This window comes from Mollisia scopiformis, assembly GCF_001500285.1.
Source record: "Mollisia scopiformis unplaced genomic scaffold LY89scaffold_15, whole genome shotgun sequence".
NCBI lineage: Eukaryota > Fungi > Ascomycota > Leotiomycetes > Helotiales > Mollisiaceae > Mollisia > Mollisia scopiformis.
Window position 1 is genome coordinate 209086 of NW_017263595.1, and position 25095 is coordinate 234180.

General features: G+C 48.3%; 7 protein-coding genes across 7 annotated transcripts; 3 read left to right on the top strand and 4 right to left on the bottom strand.

Moving 5' to 3' along the window:
* Positions 1-1014: 1014 nt before the first annotated feature.
* On the bottom strand, positions 1015-2538 carry LY89DRAFT_783392 (uncharacterized protein; the record flags this gene model as incomplete). Its single annotated transcript, XM_018222676.1, has 2 exons — positions 1600-2538; positions 1015-1550 (listed from the first exon to the last, which is right to left on the bottom strand). Exons 1-2 carry the CDS (start codon positions 2234-2236, stop codon positions 1018-1020), a joined length of 1170 nt encoding a protein of 389 aa, XP_018069549.1. The 5' UTR covers positions 2237-2538.
* Positions 2539-4962: 2424 nt separating this feature from the next.
* Positions 4963-6755, top strand: LY89DRAFT_719805 (general substrate transporter; the record flags this gene model as incomplete). Its single annotated transcript, XM_018218523.1, has 3 exons — positions 4963-5065; positions 5119-6272; positions 6329-6755. The coding sequence occupies 3 exons, from the start codon at positions 4963-4965 to the stop codon at positions 6716-6718; spliced, it is 1647 nt and encodes a 548-aa protein (XP_018069550.1). The 3' UTR covers positions 6719-6755.
* Positions 6756-7214: 459 nt separating this feature from the next.
* LY89DRAFT_698086 (general substrate transporter) lies at positions 7215-9223 on the bottom strand (the record flags this gene model as incomplete). The annotated part of the gene is made up of 7 exons (XM_018216956.1): positions 7215-7344; positions 7384-7561; positions 7643-7745; positions 7844-8084; positions 8136-8677; positions 8744-8833; positions 8882-9223. The coding sequence occupies 7 exons, from the start codon at positions 9221-9223 to the stop codon at positions 7215-7217; spliced, it is 1626 nt and encodes a 541-aa protein (XP_018069551.1).
* A 579-nt stretch (positions 9224-9802) lies between these two features.
* Positions 9803-11231, bottom strand: LY89DRAFT_783395 (Arp2/3 complex subunit). Its single transcript, XM_018222677.1, has 3 exons — positions 10737-11231; positions 10407-10534; positions 9803-10280 (listed from the first exon to the last, which is right to left on the bottom strand). The coding sequence occupies exons 1-3, from the start codon at positions 10989-10991 to the stop codon at positions 10058-10060; spliced, it is 606 nt and encodes a 201-aa protein (XP_018069552.1). The 5' UTR covers positions 10992-11231; the 3' UTR covers positions 9803-10057.
* Positions 11232-11637: 406 nt separating this feature from the next.
* LY89DRAFT_106243 (NAD(P)-binding protein) lies at positions 11638-13125 on the bottom strand. The gene is made up of 2 exons (XM_018205042.1): positions 11948-13125; positions 11638-11903 (listed from the first exon to the last, which is right to left on the bottom strand). The coding sequence occupies exons 1-2, from the start codon at positions 12847-12849 to the stop codon at positions 11777-11779; spliced, it is 1029 nt and encodes a 342-aa protein (XP_018069553.1). The 5' UTR covers positions 12850-13125; the 3' UTR covers positions 11638-11776.
* Positions 13126-13299: 174 nt separating this feature from the next.
* Positions 13300-15181, top strand: LY89DRAFT_106229 (uncharacterized protein). The gene is made up of 3 exons (XM_018205041.1): positions 13300-13877; positions 13926-14334; positions 14406-15181. Exons 1-3 carry the CDS (start codon positions 13544-13546, stop codon positions 15052-15054), a joined length of 1392 nt encoding a protein of 463 aa, XP_018069554.1. The 5' UTR covers positions 13300-13543; the 3' UTR covers positions 15055-15181.
* A 5066-nt stretch (positions 15182-20247) lies between these two features.
* On the top strand, positions 20248-20877 carry LY89DRAFT_106297 (uncharacterized protein). The gene has a single exon (XM_018205043.1). It carries the CDS (start codon positions 20333-20335, stop codon positions 20669-20671), a length of 339 nt encoding a protein of 112 aa, XP_018069555.1. The 5' UTR covers positions 20248-20332; the 3' UTR covers positions 20672-20877.
* Positions 20878-25095: the final 4218 nt, after the last annotated feature.

Sequence of the window (25095 nt, forward strand, 5' to 3'; positions counted from 1 at the left end):
TGTTTCCTCCCGAAGAGATATCCACGATTGAAGATGAAGCACAACGAGCTGATCGTTATTATCAATCATATTATAGAAGCTTGATCCAGGAAGCTTTGAGAATGGCCGCTAAAACCAAATTATCAGATCATGTAGATGAACCATCCCACTCACAATACGAAACATCCGTGCCGCTGGCTGGGCCGAGTTCACATGAGTTTCATAACTCGGACTACAACTTGCAGAATACTCTGCCGGGTTCCAGACAACATTCTGCATACGGACACGATGCGTTACCTGGCATGTCCAGCTACCTTCCAAACATCCAAGATCACGATGGGAGCATGTCCATGTCAATGGCGAACGCATCCTCGATGAACACAGAACTGTGGATGGGCCAATTTTCTGATCAGAACCTATCTTTGGACCTAGAAGCTGAGTTTAGTCATTTTCCAAGCTCGACTTCGGACTCCAGAACGGATCTTTCTAGCGCTTATCGAGCTGACTGGCCCGGACATCCTGGCGGTGGTTGAGATTGGTCTTTGTTAGTGTTGATGTGGATGACTCATCGTTCTCGGCTCAATATCATGCTCCTTTGTCTATGAGTTGGGGTTAAATTTCGAATTTTATGACAACTTTCACTTATCACAATACGTCTTCCTTGGATTCGACAGCACATTTAAGTCTTTTAAGATGATTCATCGAGTTCTCTGTGGCCTCCTTCGAAAATGAAACTCTTTCAGTAATAAATAACTTTCATATCCCCGAGACGTGCGTGCAAACACAAATAGACGATCGCCACGGAAATCGAACGAAGATAGCCCTTCATCGGGATAATCATAACAGCCTTACTCGCCTAGCCCCCTACGCAGAGGCTCGGCAGACTTCCCAATCTGATACTTGAGTTTTCGAATATTATTCGGACAGGTCAAAGTCAGATTCAAACCGAAGGCAATCTTATATTATTTCCGCGATCATTAATCGACGATCACTTGCCTTCAACGATGGTAGATGTCATTGTTATAGACGTTAATGCTCTCAAGTCTCAAGATTTCGTGATTTCCTGATTCGTAGCTGCCCATATGTCTCCCCAAATCTCGGCCTTAATGGGTCTTTGTCCTTGGCTGAAGTTATGCCAATGTGAGACGAGTCGTCACCTCCATACTCGACATAGTACTTGATACCGCCCTTTTTCTTCAACTCCTCCTGCAGTTCTTGCTCTGAATAAGCACAGATATTCATTCCCAGATCCTCTTGAATACACTCTACCACATCTAACATGGCTCTGTACTGGCCCAATCGTCTGCCCTTCCGACACAACTCGCTTTTTCGATTCATGAGAGTCCACACAGCGTAAGTCCCGAGGAACCAGAGAAAATTGATGATGGTGAATGCGAAGACAATACTCGACGAGAACCCCCATTGGTAGACACCAGTGGCTACACACTGGACATTTTCGGGTATGTTGAACCACATTTGTGGATTGTAAGATTGGTTCTGGAAAATGTAAACGGGATAGGCGACCACATCTTGGTAGTAGATAGGCTCATAAAAGTCTTCGGCTCTGTAAACTATACCATGAAATTAGCACACCTTGGCGGTTGAACCAGAAGATCTTACTCTGATTGAAGTAGTTCCACAAGGTTATATTTGGACCAGTTTCGAGTACGATAGACACCAAAGTCCTGTTTAGATAATTCACTTGAAAGGCAAGGTTGGATGGTGAAGTGATGTTTGAAATGTCAACATAGCCTTCACCTGTCTTCAACTTGACCAGAGTGTTACTTTCGGCGACGTAACCGGTCATTGCATTGGTGATGGTGGGCCAAAGAGCCACCCAAATGATGCTCAGCACGATCCAAAATAATGCGAGCCTATTCCGGAAACCGAGTTTGGCGAAAAGGGACTTCGTCGTAGATCCTAAACATACAAGAGATGGCAATGATAGGGACAGCGAAATGAACAGTTCGTAAGAGACAGATTGAGTTTCCATGATTCGGAAAAGAGCAGCAGTATGAACTCGGTAGGCGATCCAAGCCAACATTGCTTGACCGCAACGAGAGAATCCAATATCCCACGTAAGATCAATAAACTTCGCCATGCCGAACGACAATTTTCCGAACACTGTGTCGATATTCAAGATCGTGGAAAAATTGTCGTCAGAATAGAGCTCAGAAGATCCAGATCCGATCGTGCAATAAGTAGCATCCAACGCGATACCCTCGGTCCCATTGGCAATTAGAACCAACATTGACATACCAATAGGAATCCCAACAAATATTAACGTAATTACTGCCGTCGCGATGTGCTCGAAGACATTCTATCGTAGGGTAGAGGGTCTCGTGCGTGGTGCCTCTGCCCCTGCTTAGGCAAGGCAGCGTACGGTCCGAGGAGCTTGTGTCGTGACTCAAGCTCGATGTCGTCCATACTTGCAAAGTAGCTTTGATCGAGACACGAGTCGGACTTATAATTGGAAAAGAAGAATAAGGTCTATGTTGGATCGGGAATTCTGCTGGCAAAAATGATGCCAACCCCATGGTGAGGCTGAGTTTGGCCAGATGTGGCACAGCGGTAAACAATAGGTTATTGCAAGGCCAACTTGTCGGCAGCGTCCAACATATTCCATAGCTACGCCACGACCGCTGATTCGTAAAAATGCATGAACCAGGCTCGCGGTGGACAGAAAAACCCGGACTAATTAAGCGATGGTGTGAGCAACACCCTCTTTTCAATTCTTAATTTCAATTTTTAGAAAAATCGCAAAAGTAAAAGAATTAATCTATTAAATACTCGAGATCCGAGTCTATTATACACTATAATTTCATGAACATGTGTGAAGTATTGATAATTAAGTAATGTTGTGGAAGAAAGCATAGTTTTGTTGGGGTGTCTATTTAGTCCGGGTTTTTTTGTCCACCGTGAGCCAGGGTAGGCTGCAACTTTTCTTGAGATTACCAAATGCGAATGTGCCACCAAACCTCCATTGAATCGCAAATACATGTAGTGTTTCGAGTTTTGCCTGTTGCAATATTTGCACATAGAGTAATGATTTAATGCTATGTTAGAATACGTAAGGTATCTACAGTAGGTTAAGGCTCAGCGGTACATACCAGTAGTTGCTGGCCATTGCCATGCTCGATGCCAAGATACAGATCGCAGATGCGATAGCGGACTCTCTTGGAAGCAACAATAGTGTTTTGGCACCATTTTTTCTCGTCATATGTCGTCTGAATTGAAGCAAAGAAATGGTTCTCCTTGTTTCGTTTCGTGAGGCATCGTCTTCGTTCATCTCTGTCGTTGCACCCGTCGGTTCCTTCCTCGTCCGCATCGTCCCTCCCCTTCCGACACAACGCACTTTCTCTTTTCATCACAACGCCTTCCCAGTTTCAAAACACCAGCAAGTTAGTATCCTCGTCCGTATTTCAAAATTCTTCTCTTCACCTGTTGTTTTTCTTTCGACCCCCTCCTTCACAGCAGCAAGTTCTGAGCACATCCGCATTCATTACAGCTCGACTCCAATGCCATCTAACACCTAATTATCTGCTCCTCTGCCTTTTAGGGGCATCTCTCAGTCGCTTGATCGCTGTTGAAGTCTCTCTTCTGATCACCACACGATGGGAAGATCATAGAGACAGGCGGTTCTATCAACGACCTCATTCAACTACCCACCAAGCGATGAAAAGATGTAATGACCGAGGTAGGCTTGGGATATTGCAATATATGTACACTCTCACCGGCCGGCATGACTTATGTTTGGGTCTACTCTGCATGCCTCGGATGTTCCGACCTCGTTGGCGGTGGTACAGCCTCTTGCTCTGTGAATTGCAACCAGTATGATGTTCAAGAAACGTGAATGCTATAATCGAGAGGGTGAACTTCTTTAATGCTCCTTTCCAGACACGACCAAGTTGCAAAGATTTCCTGTAAAGTCCAGGGCGCTCAAGATGAAAGCCAAAGGAAGCAAGCACTCTCAAGGCTAGAAAAGGTGAAGTGGGGACAGTCTTGTCCCTGACACCAGTAAGAGCGTTTCCTCCAAGTCGCAGGTATCTCCATCTCTGAATGATACTTCACAAGACCCGAAACCTTCTCGGGCCGACATGCTATCGCCACTACGCTACCAGATCTTCAGGGAATGCACTGCATATTCAACTATTCTCCATATCAAACACTAGCTTGCGTTCTCTCACTCAGCTTTCTTCGATGAAGATCACCAAAATTTTATCAAATAGGTTTTTAAGAGACAAGAAAAGAAAGACGTAGATGAGACTACATACTGCTATAGCACTCATAATAAGAGCACTGCTCTAGACTATCCAATTGTATCGATGGACTGACTCGACCGAACAAAATGGCACGTGGCATATATTTCTCGCCAAAGCCCCTTTTTTACATCCGAATAAAGACCGTGAAACTCCGTGGCATAACGATGCACTCCAGTATACTTAATCCGGGGTCAGCTGAGCCCCAATGGTGGAACATTCTCCATCTCCGCACGTCATGAAGAACAACAGATTGGGGAGAAGAGTCATGTCGTAGAGAAAGGCGAAGAGCGCAATGTTCTGAAACAGGACATCGGCCCGCGTGTCTCCCGAACATCACCCGTGCAAGGTGCACCCCATCTGCAACGATGAGAACTCCACTGGCGTCATCCACAAAGTCAGTTATTCAGCCACTGAGCCTCTAACAGACAGCCTTACCGGTGCTTTAGGGAAGGGTTTTGAAGGCCCTTGCTTCGTGTACGCCACGTCGCCTGAATTTCTCCAGATAGGAACCCCTTGCAGCAATCCATATCTGATGTCACGGCATCCAATTCGAAACAAGATATCCCCGTATTGTTTACACATGTTTATTCTCCACGCATTAAGATGAATGTATAAAGAAGAGTCGTGGACCATGCGGTACCATCTCATTTCTCGTCCTGGACGTGCTTCCTTTCATCCACCCTTTAGGCACTTAACATTCTTCCGACAACGTCGAATCGAAATGGCTCCTTATTTCGGATTGACTGGAGGTTGGCTAACGTTCTGGGTTACTGTGGCTTGTGCCACGGATATGACACTATTCGGATATGATCAAGGTGTCTTTGGTTCGTCTCATTCCAACTTCCTTGGAAATGCTCCTCCTACTAACAAGCAATAGGTGGAGTAATTGTTACCCAAGATTTTCTGGACACTCTCAACCTCAATGGCAAGACAACACTCATTGGCACTGTCACAGCCCTATACGACATAGGCTGTTTCCTTGGAGCAATCTCTGCAGTCGCCTTGGGTGACCTCCTTGGAAGGAAAAAGACAATTCTCTTAGGTACCAGCATTATGACAATAGGAGCTATCATGCAAATTGCTGCTTTCAACGTTCCTGTCATGATTGCAGGGAGAGTCATTGCAGGAATCGGTAACGGCCTCAACACTTCAACAGCTCCTGTCTGGCAATCCGAAACCTCTAAAGCAAGCTGGAGAGGCAAATTGGTCGTCATCGAGATGATTCTCAACATTGCTGGCTTCTCCTTGTCGAATTGGATGACATATGGCTTCTCTTTCGTTGGCGGGCCAATCTCATGGCGCTTCCCACTTGCCTTTCAGCTCATCTTCATCTTGATTCTCTTTGCAACAGTGCCATGGCTGCCAGAATCTCCTCGATGGTTGATGGCACATGGTAATGTTGACCAAGCGCGACAAATCTTAGCTGACATCGAAGGCCGCAATGTCAACGATGACTTGGTAACGCAAGACGTCAACGATATCCAGTTCGCAGTCAACTACGAAAAGGAGCATGGCGTATCTTGGGGCGATTTGCTTCGCGGAAGAGCTGGTGATCAAGCGGGCACATCCACAATTCGTCGACTTGTGCTCGGAATGGGCACTCAGATCATGCAGCAACTTTCAGGTATCAATGTCACCTCTTACTATCTTCCCACAGTCCTCATCTCTTCTGTTGGACTTTCCAACAGTCTTGCTCGCCTCCTGGCTGCGTGTAACTCCGTCTCGTACCTGTTCTTCAGCTTAATTGGTGTTCCCAACGTGGAACGTTGGGGTCGAAGGAACTTGATGATGTACGCAGCTGCTGGCCAAGCATTTTGTTACGTTTTCATCACAGTTCTCATCCGGTATGCTGAGATGCCTGGATACGAGCATCAAAAGGAAGTCGCATCCGCTTCTGTCGCATTCTTCTTCCTGTATTATGTCTTCTTTGGCATTGGTTGGCAAGGTGTCCCGTGGCTGTATCCGACAGAAATCAATTCTCTTTCCATGCGAACAAAGGGCGCCGCGCTTGGAACGGCGGCGAATTGGATCGTAAGTAACTCCTATTGTTTTGGTTGAAAACTGTCCTTGAAGCTAATCCATCAAAGTTCAACTTCATGGTCGTCGAGATCACACCAATCGGCATAGAATCTCTGGGGTGGCAATTCTATATCATCTGGACGGTCTTCAACGCCGCTTTCGTCCCCATCGTCTATCTTTTCTACCCTGAGACAGCGGACCGAACTCTCGAGGATATCGATCGTCTCTTCCGAGAGAACGGTGACATTTTCATCTTCAAGGATCCGAATGCCATCTCGGCGAAGAGACCTCTTGCTTATTCCGAAAGGGAAGATTTCGATGCGAGAATGGATCCTGACGGATATAGTCTTCGAGGTGTCGTGTCGAAACATGGCAGCGGGAAGGATAACCCCGTTGGTAACGAAGGTGTTATGGTCGATCATGAAGAGGAGGCGCCATACGGAAGGCGGTGGAGCTAGATTGATTCCATGTAGAGATGGATATATAAGTCTTGTGCGGAGTCGGGAAAAATTGCCTGTTGCATTGCATCGGAGTTTTATATTGCGCTGTTCCATACATGTAGAGGCATTTGAGAGCCCAAAGAATTACAGACATTTTTCTTCCTTGTTGTGCGTTAGCTTCTGGTTCTGTTTGTTGCATTCATGGCCTGTAAAATGTACTGACAGTTGAATTTTAGAAATATGGGCTCGGTTGGACTTGGTCTGCTCAAGAGCAATATATCAAGGCTTTTGAGATAACTTGAAAGGAATTGATAACATGATATTGTCTCTGATTAAAATGATATATTATAATGAAGTGCTGTACTGTCAGAAAACTGGTTATTGCACCCGAACCTGTTTGTCTCAATGTGTGGTCGGTCAGCTTGTCCCACGAGGAAATGGGACCCTACCTCTCGACCTTCTTATTAGACAACCATGTCTTGATACTCGCTCCTGGACAAAGCGTCGTTTCAACCTATACTTCGCCAGAAGGTCTTACTTCCGCAATCTCCATCCCATCAGTCCTCACTGGCCCCTCCACATTTCCCTTCTCTGTAGAAGCTTTTACATCACCAGCCTGCTTGCTAGTGATTCCTCTCTCCCGTCTATAATCTCTCAACTCAATATGGACCAGATCTCCATACGCCGTCCCAAAGATCTCATCCATTCTTTCTAATGTTCTCCCTTTTGTTTCTGGAAGGAGGAAGAAGACGCCAGTACCCATTATGGTTATACATGTTGCGAAAAAGAAAAAGAAACCTCCGTGGAGAGCACTGAGCATGGATGGTGAAGCGCGGGCAACGGCGAACTGGGAGAGCCATTCTGTTGTTTGAAGAGAGTCAGACGATCAGAGAACTTTGATGCAGGAATATGGATGGAAAAAGTAAGAAAGTAAACTCGTACGGGAAGCGACGATGAGGCACATAGCGAGCTCCTTTATACGAGATGGGAAGATTTCGGCACAGTAGACCCAGACTACTCCGTTCCAGGCTATGGAAAAAGATGCCTAGTCTCATGTCAGCTTCGAGTCACTTGCTTTCAGTTCCTTCGTCCTCATGTCTCACACTCGAGCGATGCAATGGAAGTGAAAAGCAGGAAACGTACAGCATATATATAAACACAGACAATAGCCACCCAACCAGGAACACTCTTCTCCTGAGCTTGAGTGAGGTCGATGTGTTTCGCAGTGACGAAACCACCGATATACCATAAAGCCAACGATGTTCCGATCGAGGATGCTATCAGCAATTTTCGTCGACCTGCACGGTCGATGAAGACTACAAGAGCGAGTATCGTTGCGACAGTTTTAACGAGGGCGTACATGCCTGTGGCAATTAGGTCGATACTAAAAATTAATACAGGAGGGGAACACTTACCAGAAGCCAAAAGTACCAACTTCGTCCCACTGAAGCCGATACTCCTAAAGATCTCAGGCGTATAGAAGTTCATACCATTAATACCTGTTAAATTCTGTCCGAACATTAATCCTAGCCCAATCAATACCCGATTCCTGTTTCCCTTCCACCACAGCTCTCGGAACAGCCCAAGTCGACTCTTCTCCTGTCCTGGGACCGGGATAGGAGTATCCTGTCGCTGAATTGCTTCGAGAATCTCTTCCATTTCGAGGTTGATGTATTCGTGCTCTGGTTCCAGGTGTCGAACGAAAGAGAGGACCTTTCGAGCCTGAGACTCTTTTCCTTTCTTGACCAAGAAGCGGGGAGATTCTGGCAAGATGAGCAGTGAAGCGATGATTAGAAGAGCTGACGGAATGATTTGCATGGCAAGGGGGATTTGCCATTGTCGACTTGCGGTGCCCGGAATATATTCGTTGACTATGTAGTTGCACCAGTAGCCCATCAGCGAGGAAAGTTGGTTGTTAATTTCGTAGATGCCAACTAGTGAGCCTCGGATTGAAGGAGGTGAAAGCTCAGCAATGTACTAAAGAGAGTCATTAGCAGGAAAGGTGTAATTGCACGAGTAATATAGCTGTGGTGAAATGCGAACCAGAGGGACTGTGACCGTAACTGATCCGGCCCCGAGACCAGTTATGAACCGGCCGGCGTACATCATGGAAAGATTGCCGTAAGAAACTGTCTGTTGTTCTGTCAGGATCATCTACAAAGGGACAACGAGGAAGCGAACCTGTAACAGAGCGCCAAGCAAAAACACCACAGCAGCACAAGCCAATGCAATTCTTCTGCCATAATGTTTCATACAGGGAAATGTCGACATGGCACCAACAAGACCTCCAATTTGTAGCAAAGAAACGATATTCTCAATGATATTATTGTATGAAGAGGTGCCAGAGTCAGGAAGGTGGAAGTCACCGACGAAAGCTGGAAGGACGAGAACTCCTGCTATGACACCGTTGTTGTAGCCGAACATCCAGCTGCCGAGACAGCAGGAAAAGGTAAGAAGATATATTCGATAATTGTAGACTTCTTTGGGGGTAGGACGGTCTTCGACAGCGCGAGTGAAACCCATTATTGCGGTTTGAAAAGAGTATTTGTCTTGAATGAATATAGTTGATTAAGCACTTGAGATGTAAATTGGACTCATTGAATGCTGCGTTAATAGAACGAAAGAAGGAGTATAGCAATGCAGAGTATAGCGTATTTCAGACAAGTCAGTCTGGTTCAAGGAGTATTTGCTAACTCTCTGAGTATTAGGTGAGGGGATATGAAGGTAGAAATAGAAGAGGGGTTACTTAACCACTCAATGGGCAAAGCGACAACGGGATATCGTGCTGCTGATCAACATAAACGAGAAAATAGAGAGGCCGAATATGCATTATTTGTGGAGACTTCCAACTCGAATCTAGAAGTTCTGTCATGGACTTCAGTGAGTGCGCCGCGGGGAGAGGCAACATGAATCATAATTTGGAAGGTGAGGCGAGGTCATTGGTTCAGGAAGCATCCTCACAAGATTGGTGGTGAGGGCATCTATGTAGCTGCATTGTCAGTCTTATGCAGCGACACCGAGATCGGAGGAAAACTTACAGTTGAGAGGTTGCTGGCTATCACGAGCTGGTAGAGGCAAGACTTAGGTAGTGTTCAAAAGCGGGTCTGGTCTCTTGGCATTCTGTTCCGTCTACACGCGGAACCCGGAAATGAGTAAGCACATCGTTCATTGCATGTTGTTTTGTCTAAAGTATGATGATGGTAAATGCATCATGCCATTCCTGGCTTCGAAACCCCGCTTTCAACGCTGACCGTACTTTTGAATGCTGCGGTTCATCGTGATACCTCGAGTCGAGGATCCTTAGCTGCTGCTATTCAATCCCTCCATGGACCATGCCTTTCCAATGTCATTGATGCTCTAGACTTTCCTCCAGTCCGTCATGCATCGTCCAACGCTACCAAGTCCTGCAACCTCGACAACCTTCTCGTGCCATGAGAGTAGTACGCTCATAGCAGCACCACTGCTCTCATTTCCTGCCCCTGGTCTGCCGCCCATCTGCGAGAAGCCGGTACTTTGAGGTGTGAGGGTCGAGCCGCGAGTAGGAGTTTTGCTGGTGCTAGAGGCAGCCATGCCTTTGTACCTAGAACATATAGACAATTAACATGCTGTCATGAACTGCCTTACACCATAGACTGTGGATGACAACAGACAACGTGTCATCCATGAAAGAGTGACCAGCAGAGCATCAATTGTGTTCCCAACTCACAAGTATTTCATCAGCACATCCAATGCTTCACTTCCTCCCTCGCTTTGGAAAATACGTTGCAGCATGGGAGTCATCTCGCTCGCCTTGATGCTTTGTAAGACTTCCGTGACGGTCTGGAGGTGGATTTCCTGTTGATAGAATAATCAGTACCAATCTCATCAATATTTCTTGCCTCGCACAATAATTCTTGTCCCTCATATTGTACCACACAACGAGAGTCTCCCCCAGAATCGCGGAGTCCAATCCAAGCCCCTAATCTCCTCTTCCCATTCATATGCACCTTGTGCTCAAAGGCCGCTGAAAAGAAAGCAAGAATCGGGTAGAGTATACCTTAACGGCCACATCTCCGCCGTAGGGCGCACTCTCTAACGCCCCTCTCAATGCCCCCTCGGCATCTCCTCCCCTCAATAGTTGTCTGACCTGCTGTCCAATGTTCCTCGCCTCACTATCTGATACAGGTGCGAAGGCTGGGTGAAGTGTGGAGGTGTCGAAGTTGGAGGAAGATTCCGGATCGAGGGCATCGATGTTGATCGTACGCCAGTTGTCGTTCAAGGTCGCGTTCGAGACTTGTTGGATTATTGACATCTTGCAGATTTGTTTCGATTTGATCTGCAATAGAAGGGAGAGAATAAGATTGTGTATTGGAAGTCTGCTTTAGAGGGGTAGTGGGGTTGCTTTTGCGGATGAGGTGGAAGTCTCGGGTGGGAGGTGGGAGACTGTGGGTGCTTATCGTTGGTCTCGAACGGACTTATGGCGAAGATTGACCAAAGCTGAGAGTCTCGATGTGTCTTCTTTTTTTCAAGTCCGTTGTCTGCCGTTCCGTCTTGTTGCTGATCTGTCTTGGTGTTGATATCTCTCGGAGCCTCAGACCGTGCAGCATCATCAGTCCGGTAACCTTCTGAGACCAGTACCGCAATTTGTCTGCATCAAGTGTCTCAGCTCTCGTCCAATTCAACTCCAGCACGACTGAACTAAACTCATTCCATTTCGCTGAAGTCGAGACACATACGCTCTGCTCACTTGTCGATGTAGAGTCTTACAGCGTCTTGGAGCTGTCTGTGACATCATCAACTCACTTTGTTGATTGCGCAAGGCTTCTGTTACCGAAGGAGTTGTAAGGAGTTGTGCTCCAAATCATCCGTAGATATCAACATGAACGAACAAGTGCTTTCATGAGAAGAGAGAATCAAAGTTTGTTACATGTCAAGCAAATTGATTACTACATCTTCGAAGATGATATGTTCTTTCATTCGCATCATCAGTGCAGTTCTTCGTAATATATCTCACTTCTTGTGCATTGTCACTGCAAGTGTTTCTCGCATCTACACCCTCCGTCCACTTCCACAAGCTCATATTGTTCCTTCTCTGCCCTACTTTCGATTTCTCATATCTTCCAGAATCCCTCTAACACCAGCAAAATCCAACTCTTTCAACGTCTCGTCCCAAAGTCTGTCAATCACAGGTTGCCCTTCAGACTCATATACCATGTTCGCAAATCTGCCAAATTAGCTTCCACGATCTTCTGAGGGGGACAAACTTACGGCTTGATATCCCAATCCATCACAAAGCATCCATGGGACTCCTGTCCCTTCAGGATTGCAGCATCAACATAAGTTGAAGCCCCAACTTCCAAATTTCTCCCCAAGAGCCTTTCACCAATTGCTACAACTACTCCAAATACACCTTGCGCCTCCCGATTAAGACCCGAGCCTTTGCAAAGTCCAGGATCCACAAGATTCACAACAACATCATCGGCACTGATATAGTCCACCAGCCTCACGAAGAACAAATGTCCCAACAGTTTCGAGCACGCGTATCTCTGATCTGGGACAAATCCCTCGACCTTATCGAAGGAAGGTAAAAGTGGAATCTCGTTTCGATTCAAGAATGTTGCCCGATAACTCGTCCCAGAGTTGACGATCGTCAGACGACCAGCAGTCGACTTGGCCTTCAGAGTCGGCAGCAAGAGAATAGCGAGGAGCATAGTGGACAGGTAGTTAATCTGCATCACTTCTTCATGTCCTGTCTTAGCATTGGTTACAAACTCCATCCTTGCGAGCCCCGCGTTGAGGATGGCAATATCCAGTCTTGGCAAAGCAGCAGCTCGTCGCGCGAAGCTTTGGATCGATTCATATGATCCCATTTCCAGCTCCCAGACTTCGATCTTGGCTTTGGGGTATTGCTTGCGGAGCTTGGAGGCAGCTTCTTCTCCTTTAGTGACGGAGCGTACGGCCACGATGAGATGTGCCAACTTGAAGGAGAGAAGTTGGCGGGAACTGTGGAAGCCGAGGCCGGTGTTGGCTCCTGTGATGATGGCGACTTTCCCGGAGAGGTCTGTGGTCTTAGGTGCCCATTTGGGCTTTCCGCAGAATTGGGATTTGAGAAAGATGGTGCCAAATCCTTCCTTGTAAGGTGGCAGGTCGATAGACTTAAGAGGTGGCATATTTGGTGTCTTGAGGGTAGAGTTGAAGAGCGGCTTGGAGTGCAAGTTTGACTGTTTGAGAGATGGTGACTTATGCTCACGAAGATGCTCTTGAGTAGAGAAAGCTGTGTGATACAGTGAGAGGGAGGGAAGGGCTGATATATCTCCTCAATCGCCGGGTCGCTTGTGAGTAAAATCAATCTGGCGATTGGGAGGATAATCCCAAACTGTCGAAACTTATCTCCGAAGCACCAAGCTGAGACTTCTCGGAAATCGTAACTATTGCTATACAATAGAATGGAATTAACATACTCCCGAAAGACAGAGATCTTAATTCCACCGAAACGTCGGCTTCAATTCCATTGCTATCATAAAGAGAAATATGCTGGAAAGACGACTGCGGACTGGTCGAAGATGAGCAGAGCTATTCCCAAAAAGGTCAGCAATCTGGTCTTGGCACTTCTGCATGACCGCCTCGTGCCGAAGTTTGAAATCTGGGGCCAACTAACCTCGAAGTGGATGACAGTCTTGGTCTTGGCGCATATATTCTGGTTCGGATCGCTAGCCCACCTCTTCTAACCTTCAACACTCATTTTGGGTGAGGGTTGGTAAAGATACTGATAAATTTTAGGAACTACTTTCAATTCAACAAATAGGAGTTAACGACGGCTAGGATTACTGTATTCAGGCGAAAGTGCAACGCCTTTCGTGCCAAATGGTTCACATTGGCATTAAGAAATCACCCCCGAAGCTGTGTGCTGAGGACAATCCTTTCATTGTTAGCACATCGTCTGATAGGACCAACTCGGCAGCAAGGAGATTAATCCGAAGCCATGTGATGCGAGGAAAGAATCGTCGAAAGTCCCCATCGTCCTCCATGAAGACGGGAGCTTGGCTCAACAGCGGTACTTGCAGCGACGAGGAACTTGTCTCTGCTCAAAGAGAGTGCATACTATCTGGTCCAGGGCTAGGATTCTTTGGATCAGGGCTTCGTCTCATTCCCTTTGCGGATGATATGCAACCGTACATGCTGGACCTTGTCTTCAAATGCAAGTCTTCATCCTGACCACTTGATCACACAGTTAACAGCTCCCTAGTCTTCACCATCCTTATGCAAGCCATGTATCCCATCCAACTATGCCTTTCCGTTGACTCGAGGAACACAGTATGGATGGAGTATCTCCAGACCGACACCATGTTTCTCCACTCCCAACTCTGGCTCGCACAAACCTACTTCGACTGGACCCAAAACCGTCCCCCCTCCCGCCGCGCCCTCCTCCACGAAAGCAAAACCCTCCACCTCCTCCGCCACCGCGTCACCGACCCCTCAACCGCAACCTCAGACCAGACCATTTCCGTCGTCGTCACACTCGTGAACATGACCGCTCTGTCCGGCCACAGAGAACTGGCCCGGAAACACATGGCCGGGTTATCGAAAATGGTTTCCGTGCGGGGAGGGCTGAGAGCTTTGAGGGAAAATACGCAGCTTCAGCTTAAAGTCTGCAGGTATTTTCTTTCCTCCTTTTCTTTCCTCCTCTTTCTCACGATTTCGACTTACGAGGTTCTCTGTCTTGAAGAGCAGATCTAAGCACCGCCCTCTCAACCGACATCCCACCATTCCTCTTCACCGCGCCCCAGATCTCCTGGTCGCCCTTCCTCCCCTCATCTCCCTCCCCCTTAGCACCTCCTCTCCCAAACCTCGACGCTAAACTCCTCGCCATCTACCACGATCTGCACACTTTTTCCCAGTCCGCAAACCTCGCTTTCCAATCCGCCTCCAAGCTTCCCCCAGAACTGTTCCAGGAAATCCTGATTTCAACGCAATACCGACTCATGTTACTCTCCTTCCCCGCTGATGGTTCAGCGTTGGAGCTGCTCAGGCTGGGCATGCTAGCGTTTTCGACGAGTGTGTTTCTGCAGGCGCGGGGGATTAGGGTGAGGTATGAGGCGTTGGCGGGGTGGTTGAGGGATGCTGCTGCGGCGCGGGAAGAGGAGGGAAGGGGAGCGGATTTGGGGATTTGGATTTTGTTCATGGCGGGCATTTCGGGGGGTGAGGAGGAGGATGGGTGGATATTGCCGATGTTGAAGACGGAGATGGGGAATAGAGAGATGAGGGAGTGGGGAGTTGTGAGGGCGCTGTTGAAGCGGTATCCGTGGGTTGATGCGCTGCATGATGAGGTTGGGAAGAGGATTTTTGGGCGTGTGGAGGTCGTGGATACAGCGTGATGTTTCTTGTTAGCGGGGAATGAAACGAGTTCTGAATAGAGTAAACAATTCCGTCCATCTATCACATTATCATTATCACTCGCTACTAGCTCACCTATCTAACCCCTTTCCTTTCTCCTCCCTCCCAAAATCACGTTCCAAACCCACCATCCACCCATCCACCCGTCCCTCACAACCCCCACGCCATCCCACGCCAAACCAACCACCCACCTTCCCAAACCCAACCCACCCAAACCCCACGCACGCATCCCATCCCGTCGCCATTCTAGAAGCATGCAAAGAACAAAACCAGGAACCCACCCACCGCCCACCCTCCCGGGTCACCCATCTACCCACCTCCTGCATGGAGATCGCCGAACCTGCATACGTGCGATGCGGGATTTGAGATGAACTTCTTATCATGACGGACTGGGATAAGGACGGAAGGAAAGAAGGAGAGGAGAATTTGTTTTTTTCGTTCCCGTTTCCGTGGGTGGCTGGCAGGCATGTTGTCAGGGAACGGGTTGCTGGGTCCGTGGCGGAAATGATGGGTCGTATTTTTTTTCGTTGATTGGAATTTTTGTGAACGTTGCTTTTTTTTTTAGTTTGCGAAATGAAGTAGAGGAGGGAGGGTATTCTGGAGATGAGGTTACGGAGAAGAAGGTCCGAAGTCTTTTATTAATAGTGATGATGATATTCGACGATTTCATTTTCTCACTGCTATCATAGTGGAAGAAAAGGTTGAAAAAAAGTATTAAGTAGATTTCGTATTATTCTATCTCTCACTCACACAATACGGATCCCTTCTTCGCAGAAGGGACCTCTCTCTCGTACAGGAAAATCTAAAATTATGGATGGGGGGTATCTGCAGCCTTTTCTTCTCGTCTTCTCTTCCGAATAAAAAACACAGATAAATCGAATCCATCAGGAGCCAGCCCATTCAAGAAATAAAAAATAATATCTCGACGAAGAGAAAGAAATCGAGCCGCGAGGCCACAAACAAAAAATCTTTGACGACAAACAGAAAAACAGACAGAAGAGCAGATAGACAAGATATTTTCCAATACAGATACAAGAGCTGCCGCGCCGCCCACCCGCGAGAGTGAGCAAGCAGCACGCATACATTTCATTCCCTCCATCCATCATTCCTTCCAAACCAAAGAAAATAAAACAGCAAAAGTCTATATGCGAACAAAAACACGATTCTCTTTTTCCCAACCCGCGCGCGCAACATTTTTGGCTCCCAGTACAGTGATGACGATGATGATGAATGACCCATTTTATGTAACCGATGATGATATGAAATGACAGCAATGAGGATGATACAAATGAACAAGGAAAATGGAAAGAGTACAAGAAACAAGAAAAGAGCCAACCCCGATTTTTCTAATGCATAACGCCCTGCCAGTAGCCCAGATGATGATTGTCCCAAAATGATATGCGCTGCGAAGGAAGAAACTTTTTGTGGTTTGTGGCGGTCGGTCGTGGTGGATCAAGACGCTTCGCTGCTGCAAGGAGGTGGTATTTTGTGACGAGAGTGCTGGAATGTTGGTAGGACAGTGTTTTGAACGAACGAATGGAAGAATGAGAATCGTCGCAGGTCGTTGGTATTGAGTGTAATGTACAGTTTGGAAGGCCAGATCGATGCGATGCGTGAGTGATATTAGAAGTTGTTGTTGACGGTGCCAAATTGTGTATCGAGAATGGTAATTGTTGTAGCAGATGAGGACGGAGGGTTCTTCGCAAGGGAGGGAGAGATGTCTCTGCGAAGACGGTTGGTTTTGCGACGGATCGCGAAGATCTGATGTGATCTTGATCTCGAAGAGATTTCGTGTGATCGATCGGTGGGAAAGGGAGATCGTTATCTAGGCTTTGGTGGAGGAGGTTTTGGAACTCCTGTTGTGTCGTAGGCACCTCTTCCCATATTGCACGATTGCACCTCTCTGGTAATCATCTTGAGATGTGTATTTGAAGTCTGCTAGAAAGAAAGAAAAACATCTTGAGTCAGCGACCGAGGTACTAGCAAGAATATATATGATATGTTGCCTGGGTGGTGGTGGTGGTGGTGAGATTCCGCAATTTCACAAGTCAAGAAAGGGGTGGCCAACTTTGGATCTCTCCCGAATCTTTTTTTGATGTTTGCTTACTCTCGGGGCGTTGGATTGGGTTGGGTTGCTGCTGTCTGACTCACCTTGCTTTTAATGGTGTAGGTAGCTGCGCAAGGCTGTCTGCTGCCTCCTGAAAAGGGGCGATGCTTCCGAGTCGTCAAATAAAATAAAAATTCGGTGCTGCGACTGCTGCAATGTGATGGTGATGACAACTGATTTTTCCTTCGAGAACGATATGCGACGCAAGCGAGCAAAAAGAGATGATCGAAAAAGGATCGTATGGGTCGGACAGGCCGGTATTATTATGAGTCCCGTTAAGATTTGGGTTGCTTTGACAATCTGAGACTTTTGCGACAGTGTCTGCGACGGCGCGACCAGATCTGGGCGGGAGCTGTGACTTTAATGCCGGGGGGGGGGGGGGGGGGGGGGGGGGGGGGGGGGGGGGGGGGGGGGAGGGGGAGTGGTGCTTACGCCGGGGAGTGCGGAGGAGTGGATTGCGGGGGGGGGGGGGGGGGGGCTCGTGTAGTGAGTTCTAGTGTAGCCGAGATGGGAGATGGGAAGGGAAGGGAAGGAATCCTGCGTGAACTGCTGCCGGGAGAATAGTGGATGATTGCTGGTGGATAGAGGCAGGTCGGCGCAACTTTTTGGTTTAGGAGTGTCGGCTGCTGGTGTTGATGAAGGATATCTGCCTTGATGTATGTGTGTGTGATGATGCTGACGATGAGTGTACTGATGAGTCGGTGGGTGAGTAACAGTATATGCAGGCGGAGAGGTGCAGCGGTGCAGGTCGAGAGATGCAAGTGCAAGTGCAAGTGCAGTGCAGATGGGAGAGTGCAGCAGGAAACAGGAACAGGATCCGATCCAAAGGAAGGGCGCGGTACTTATTCACACCAGAAGATTCACAGAAACCAAGCTGGGCCGAAGAAGGGGGCTCGCCGGGTGTCTTATACGACAGTTGATTGCATGCCAGGCCAGGTACGGTCGGTAGGGTAGCGATCTCTCTCCTGCCTACTCCTTGGGGCTGTTCGGAGCTCGACCAGGGGAGGCGTTTTTTTTCTCTGACCAGGAACAAGGAGAAGGAGAAGAGCCAGCAACCAGCAACGACCAGCCGGATTCAAGCCAAACCAGATCCAGCCAACTCGAAAGCAAGAGCCACGAGGAACGAGAGCGCATCCAGGATGATGATGCTGGACGGCTGCTCTGCGCGGGACTAGGGGAACACGGAAGGAGGGAAAAAAAAGGACAAATCGAAATGAGCTCCCTGACGCATGGGTGTGGAAGTCAGTGTGTGCTAGTACTAAGTTATAATTATCATCATAATCCTCGCTTCTTTTTTTTTTCCATATCAGTATTTCCTTATTTATATAGTACGGTACAGTACGGATCGTCGCACAGGCTGGGTCTGAGCAAGCATGGGACAAGCGGCGGCGTGTATGTGAGTAGTGTGTAGTGTGTGGTAAAGGAGTGGACGAGTAACATTTTTAGAAAGCCAGAAAAAGCACTGATTGGGGAGTTGCAGGACCCCAAACCACCACCCAAAGCAAAAACCAAGCAATTAAGCAAGCACGGTTCAAGCAGATGCGGATGCAGCAAATAGGCCAGATGGGGAAAAGGGGGTGTGCAAAATGAAATAGTGATTATTGTATCATGGTGCTGATTACTGTGAGATGGGGATGGCCACGCTGGAAATGAAAGATGCCGGAAACGGGTACGGGAGCGAGAAGGGCGCAAGAAAAAGGGAACCGAGACGAAACGGGGTCACTGAGGATCATCGTCGCAATCAAAGCCGATACAGTCAGTCCTGTACTGTATTATCGAAGCACAGCAGCGATGATGGTTGCACAGAGATTTTCCAGGCTGTGGGCACAAGTGGATGATAGGTGGTATTTTGGTACCGACGGCAGCGTAATCCATATCACTGCTCGTCAGAGGCTGTAGGGAAGTCATATCTGGTGCTATTATGATCTTACGCTGCATAGATAGGTATGGATGGGTTGAAGTCGTCGTGGTGGCTGGTCTTGGATGCCCCTGCCGGCGAAGCAACGAGTCTTGGGATGGGATTTTCCTGGTCTCCGCTTGCAGCATCGAACAGTGAAATTTCCTTCTCGAACTCTCAAAGACTCAGCGCACACTTTGCGCATGAGTTCCCCTGAGTAGCGGGCATCTGCTGGTATGCGCTCTCCACTCATTCCGCGGGTCATGATTCATGAACGGCGAACTCTCTTCTCCTTTCTGGACGAGCACGAACCATGATGATCCAGTGTGTATCTGAGAGTTCGTTCGCATTCGCGGTCCAAACATTTCTGGAAAAAGTTTGTGTGGGAAGTCAAAAATGTTCCGGGCGGTGCAACCCTGAATCAGAATCCCAAGTGCCAATAATCCCAGCCCAGACCCGGTGAAGTGCAGCAGAGTGAACCCCAGCAGCGCAGCTGGAAAATTAATTAGCATGTTCGAGCAAACGACGCCTGAAGTCGTCGCAGTCACAGCCCTGAGCCCAACCGGCGCCGCCTCCCACTCCACTCCAACTCCCCAATTGAGAGTAAGCGCAACGTGTTACAGGACCTGATCACCAGCACTAAACTCGTAACCGTAACCCTAATACAAGTACTTTGATATGCATCCTGGGACCCAGCCGCAAGAGTCAAGACTCACTACTTGCTCTCCACTTCCCTTCCACGTTCTCTCTTCCTCCTGTCCCAAAGAAGTGAAGCGTACCGGGTTACACTTCCTAGCACCCACTGGGCCCCCAATGCGACCCACCACTCCTGCGCCCATCTTTGCTCGGGGCTGCGTGGAAGAAATGGAAATCCAGGGGGAGGCCTTCCTGAACCCCTGGATGCGGTTAGGGTGGGTCGGACTGACCAGGGCCAAAACAGACTGCTGGGTCGCGGATGCTGCAAGAGAAGGATGTGGAAGACACGATGCAGAAGAGATGAGCGGCTGCCAATTTCAGCCACACGAATATCCCAAGCCATGCCAAGTCCCAGGGTCCGTCTGCTGCTGGATATGGAAAAGTGGTAAGATGGGTTTAGGGGTAGGGAGGGCATGGAGGGCCGGCTCATCGTGTTTCAGCACCAGATCAGATCCAGAAAGGAGGAGGAGCAGCAAACAAGAAATGACGATGATGATGATGATGATGTGACGATGTTGGATAGGACTGGAAGACAAACAGACGACGACGGCCAACCGCGATGAGATCATGTTCCTGCTTCTTCCTGCTTGCTGCAGGCCCATCGCTCACATTTCCTGAGATCTCGGTACTCCAGCCCAACCCAGAAAGAAACCCAACCAGACCACCTCACAACACAGTCACAGCGCATCACCGGCGCCAGCTCTTCCATTTCGACGAATCCGGCCCAACGCCCTCGCGCCGTGATGCAAACACATTCCGAGGAATATTGGTGATATCTTATTACAGTACAATTTTGACTCCTCCTCTGCTCCTCCTTCTTCCTACACCACCATCCATCCAGCTGCGACGGGATGTGACCGAGTCCTGTGCCATCTTCCCGTCCAACACCCGCCATTAGTTCTATTCTACCATACCTATCGCAATGAGTTCGAACCTGTGCCCTCGACTAAAGACGACGCCTCACTTCGCGTTTGCCTCTCTCTGTGTTCTCCCTCGGACGGCGTGGCTGAGTCGTGGAGTGATTGGACCGCAAAGGACGAGTCATACCAGCACGCGAGAAGTGCAGTATCAGATACAGTGCCAGTTGAGCAATGAGAGGTCGTTTTGAGGCGCCGATGTGTCACGACGCCGCTGAGGAGAGGTTACTCAAACACCTCTCACCTCGATGACGGCTACTACGGCGACGAGGACGGAGAGAATTGATTGAACCGTGAACGAGCAGCCGACTTGCCTGTGGTGTTGGGTAACCTTTGAACTTGCGCTTCACTTCCCTTCATTCAGGCAACGGCGAGCTGGAAGCTGGTTCCGCGATGGTCGGGTCGTCGCGTCGCGTGGTACTTTACAGGGTCATTCCAGGCCATGCCATCCACGCCTTAATGATCTTCAAAGGAGGAAAAAATTATTATTATTATTATTTCCAACTGCTGCAACGACAACGGCATGGCATGGATGCCATGTCCCGGGAGCTGCCTTTCCTCCCCGATTACTCCATTACTCGTTCAAAATTGTGATCCAAACTCTTCCCAACTCTGTGTTTCTACCCTTGCCTTGCCCTGAGCCAGGAAATGTTCTCTGAATTGAGATGCGAACGAGATCCACATTCCGGCTCCATGATGAACAAAGCCGGTCGCTAGGCACTTCAGAATCCCTAGACCAGCCTGCAGCAGTTCGTTGCCTCGTCCTGTCCCGTCGTCACTACTCTGTACCTGGCATTAGCGCACGGCACTCATGCCCACCCAGGCAGTCTGGATACCCACTTTATTGCTGCTGCTGCTGTTGATCCAGAAAGAAAGAAGTCAGACAGGCCGAGGTGAGGTTTCGGGATCTGCTTCTGTTGAAACAAACGCACGCTTTTTTTTCGCCTTTCGTCCCTTTCGCTGCGTTGTGCTGTGCTGTGCTGTGCGCGGCGCGAGAGTGGCACTGCATAGTTGGAAATGCAAATGAGTCGGTTTGCTTTGCTTTGCTTTGCTTGCTTTCGTTTCTCGGAAACAAAATTCTTTTGTTGATTTCGGGGTCTGGTTACGACGGATTGGTTCGCGGTACAACGAATTACGGTATCACCATGTCTACACAGCCCTCGTGGGTGAAGCAACACTCACTCTCTCCCAAAATACTAACGAGTCAGAGGCGTACAGTATCATCCTTTTTGCTTTTCGCTTTACTATTGCTTGTGCAGTAGAAACCTAGACGCTGAGTTTTTGTTTGTTTCTTTGCAATAAAATCTCGTGTTGTCGGCCTCGATTCATGTGCACTCGGTCGGCAATCCAACACCTCCTGAAAATCATTTATTATGCTTTCCGTTTCCCAGCCGCGGAACTGGACCGGATCGACAGACCGGTATCAGCAGGTTTTATGCCTACTGTACTTCTTTTCTTCTCAGCGCGAAACGTCACTGAATGCTTTTTTCTGGTAGTTAACCAAATGACGTGATAACGAACAATAGATATTGAGGCTCGACCATGAGTCTGTTAAGGTTATATGCTTTGCCTGAGATTGACCCATCCGGTTTGAACATCTCCGACTCACTCATGATTCCTGTCTACACGCGACCGACTGACCGACCCGACAGCACCTATCGCATTTTACCGTCCGTCGTCGTGACATCAAGAATCATCACCCCTTCCTTCTTACATCATTATTACAGTTCACTACCATGCCCCATGCCCCATGCCACAGACAGAAGCTCGCTCGGCGCTGATGGTCGCTAACCGGCGCTTCTCCCCCCTCGATCCCGGTTGCTCGCGTGGAAGTTGTGTGTGTGTGCCTCCGAACCAGCGCAACGCAACCACCCATCAGCCTTTTCGGCCCATTTCCATTCATCATGAACTCTTCTTATCCTTGATGCCGCCTCACTGCATACGGCACGAACGAACACACGTCGTATGTACTGTATCATCAATCCATCAGTAAGCTGCCGTAAGTCTTTACGTTACGTTCTTTCTTGCCACTTCTCCATCGACAGACAGTGTGACCGTTTCCTTTGTTTCTCCCAGTGTTTTAGCTTCTTCTTCTTCTTCTTCTTCCAGGTTAAGGATAGATGGAACATCATACCCGACCCGTTTCCATTCTTTCCATCTTTGCTTTCTTCATCTCAACTTCCTTTCTAGGACAGGGATCCAAATCCTGGTCTACCTGCATGCATGCATGCATATGCAAAACCCTCCTAGTCCCCGGCTTACCAGCCCCGGGCCCCTCGTGTGTCAGGTTCCACAACAGCGTTAGCTTCCTTCGCTGGTGATAATTTACCAGTGTTCCAGAATAGCGCTAGAAGCCGCTTTAGTTTAGCGTGGAAGCTTTTTTCCATATTCCATATTCCATTCCACCGTTTCCTTGCCTTCCTTTCCCCTGACTCGGAATGCCTACCTACCTACCTACCTATGTTTCTAACCCAAGCCAGCCCATACAAAGATAGAGACAAAAAGCACAGTTCATCCAAACACAAGGTCATCCCCAGGGCAGCGACGACCAGGGCTAAGCTCAACGGCTTCTCGTTCCGACCGCTCGGGGCGTGCATAATCGCATCGCAATCTCCGTCCGTTGCAAGCTAGCTAGCCTTTCCGTTTAGGGCGCCGTGGCTGTCCCGGCGATGAGGTTGACAGGTGCAAGTGGGTTGGTTGCGTGTAGATCATTGCGGAAGATTTTTTTTCCTTCCTTCCAAGCAGAGGGAGCAGGCAAAGGGAAGAGGGAAGGATTTTTTTCTTGTGGAGATGGAGAAGGTGAGGTGAGGCTGGTTCCTTGTATCAGGCATGAGTAGGAAAGCTTTGAGCCTCACTCATGCAAAGAGCCTCTTTTTTTTTTCCCTCTCTTCCTTGCGCTGACGTGTCGTTTGTTGAGTCTCCTTTTCGAAAATTCTCTTCCTCAACAGATTCATGACTCCATCTTCAGATTCTGTTTGTCTCTGTCCGAAATTCCCCTCGTATCGGTCAGTCAGTCAGTCGCAGTCAGATTTCCTTCGGCTTCTCTTCCTGCACGGCGAACGGAAAGATCCCTTTTCTCTGCAGGAGACCGAGCCGAGTTGGTTTCAGGTCTTCTAATACCTAGTACAGTAAGTAGCCTTTTGAGGTGAGGTGGGTGATACACGTGGGAGTGGATACAGTAGTTCCGTTGCGTTGGTGCCGAGGCTGGGTCGGTGGGGTGGGGGTTTGGATGGGAAGGAAGGAAAGGGGGAGTGTGGTGGTTCTCTCACACGTGAAATTGGGATGAAATGATGTGGTGACGGGAGGATCCGAGGTATTCGGAATGGATGAATGGATTGTGCCTAGGTAATGTTGAAAGTTTTCCCTGTTGGTGAAGGAAGGGGATAATAGAGGATGGGGTATTCGAGTTGATGAGTACATCGTGATGGGTCATGGATGGCGTCAGCTGATTTCGCGTTTCGAAGTTTCGAAAATGATATTTTTGTAATTACTGTTGGGGTGAAACTCGCATCATTGGCATCATACTCTCTCTCTCTTTTAGTTTCTAGGTGTGTCGACTCTGTAGTCAGAACTTCTACCTGCTAGGACTATCAAGACCCAGCGCTTTTGTTTTCGAAACTTCAGTTAATCTCACCAAGGGAAACAAGTCTTAAACCAAAACACATGTCCCTATTTCTACCTCAGAACCTCGAGTCAACAACAAATTACCTCCTGCACGCAAAGATGGTCGTGCTTTGGATCTAATGTACTAAAGCACTCATCCGAAATCCCAATCATTGAAAAGTCTCCATTCTTCACGTCTACTCTCAGGTCCGGGCCGTCTTTGGAGGACCTGTCTACAAAAGTGTGAACAGCACATTCTTGTCTTGCAGATTGAGAACGTTTTGATGCTAAATCGAGCTGGGTTTAGAGCGCACAGCTTCTTTGGCCACAAAATCTGCCAGCCTCGCGTTCTGTATAGCATACTTAAACATTTTTAGACTTAGTGGTCGATAAGGGCCTAATGGTCGAACGGCTATGGGATAGCTTTCCTGCCCCTATGCTATTCCCTATGCTATTGAAATCTTGGTCTTTCGTATGATAATTGAGAGTAAAAATACACCAAGCTGAGAAGAGTGGTTATATCTTCTTGCAAAGTTTTCGAGAAGGCATGTTCGCATATTCGAATTCCGGTCCAAAGCTGGCATGAAATGTTTTCCTTGTGTAGTCAGGTGGATGGTATTTGGATTTTGCAAGTCCATCAGGCGGAATCTGCTATCTGTTTTCACTGTCCGGGTTCGTGTGTACTGGATTTGCGTTACGAGATCTAGCTCTAATGACTAACAACAATATTTGTGGTGCTCTCTCTCTTCTCTGTTCTGGGACCGCCCACAAAGTATGCGGTGCAGTTCCCAGCTTGCGAGAG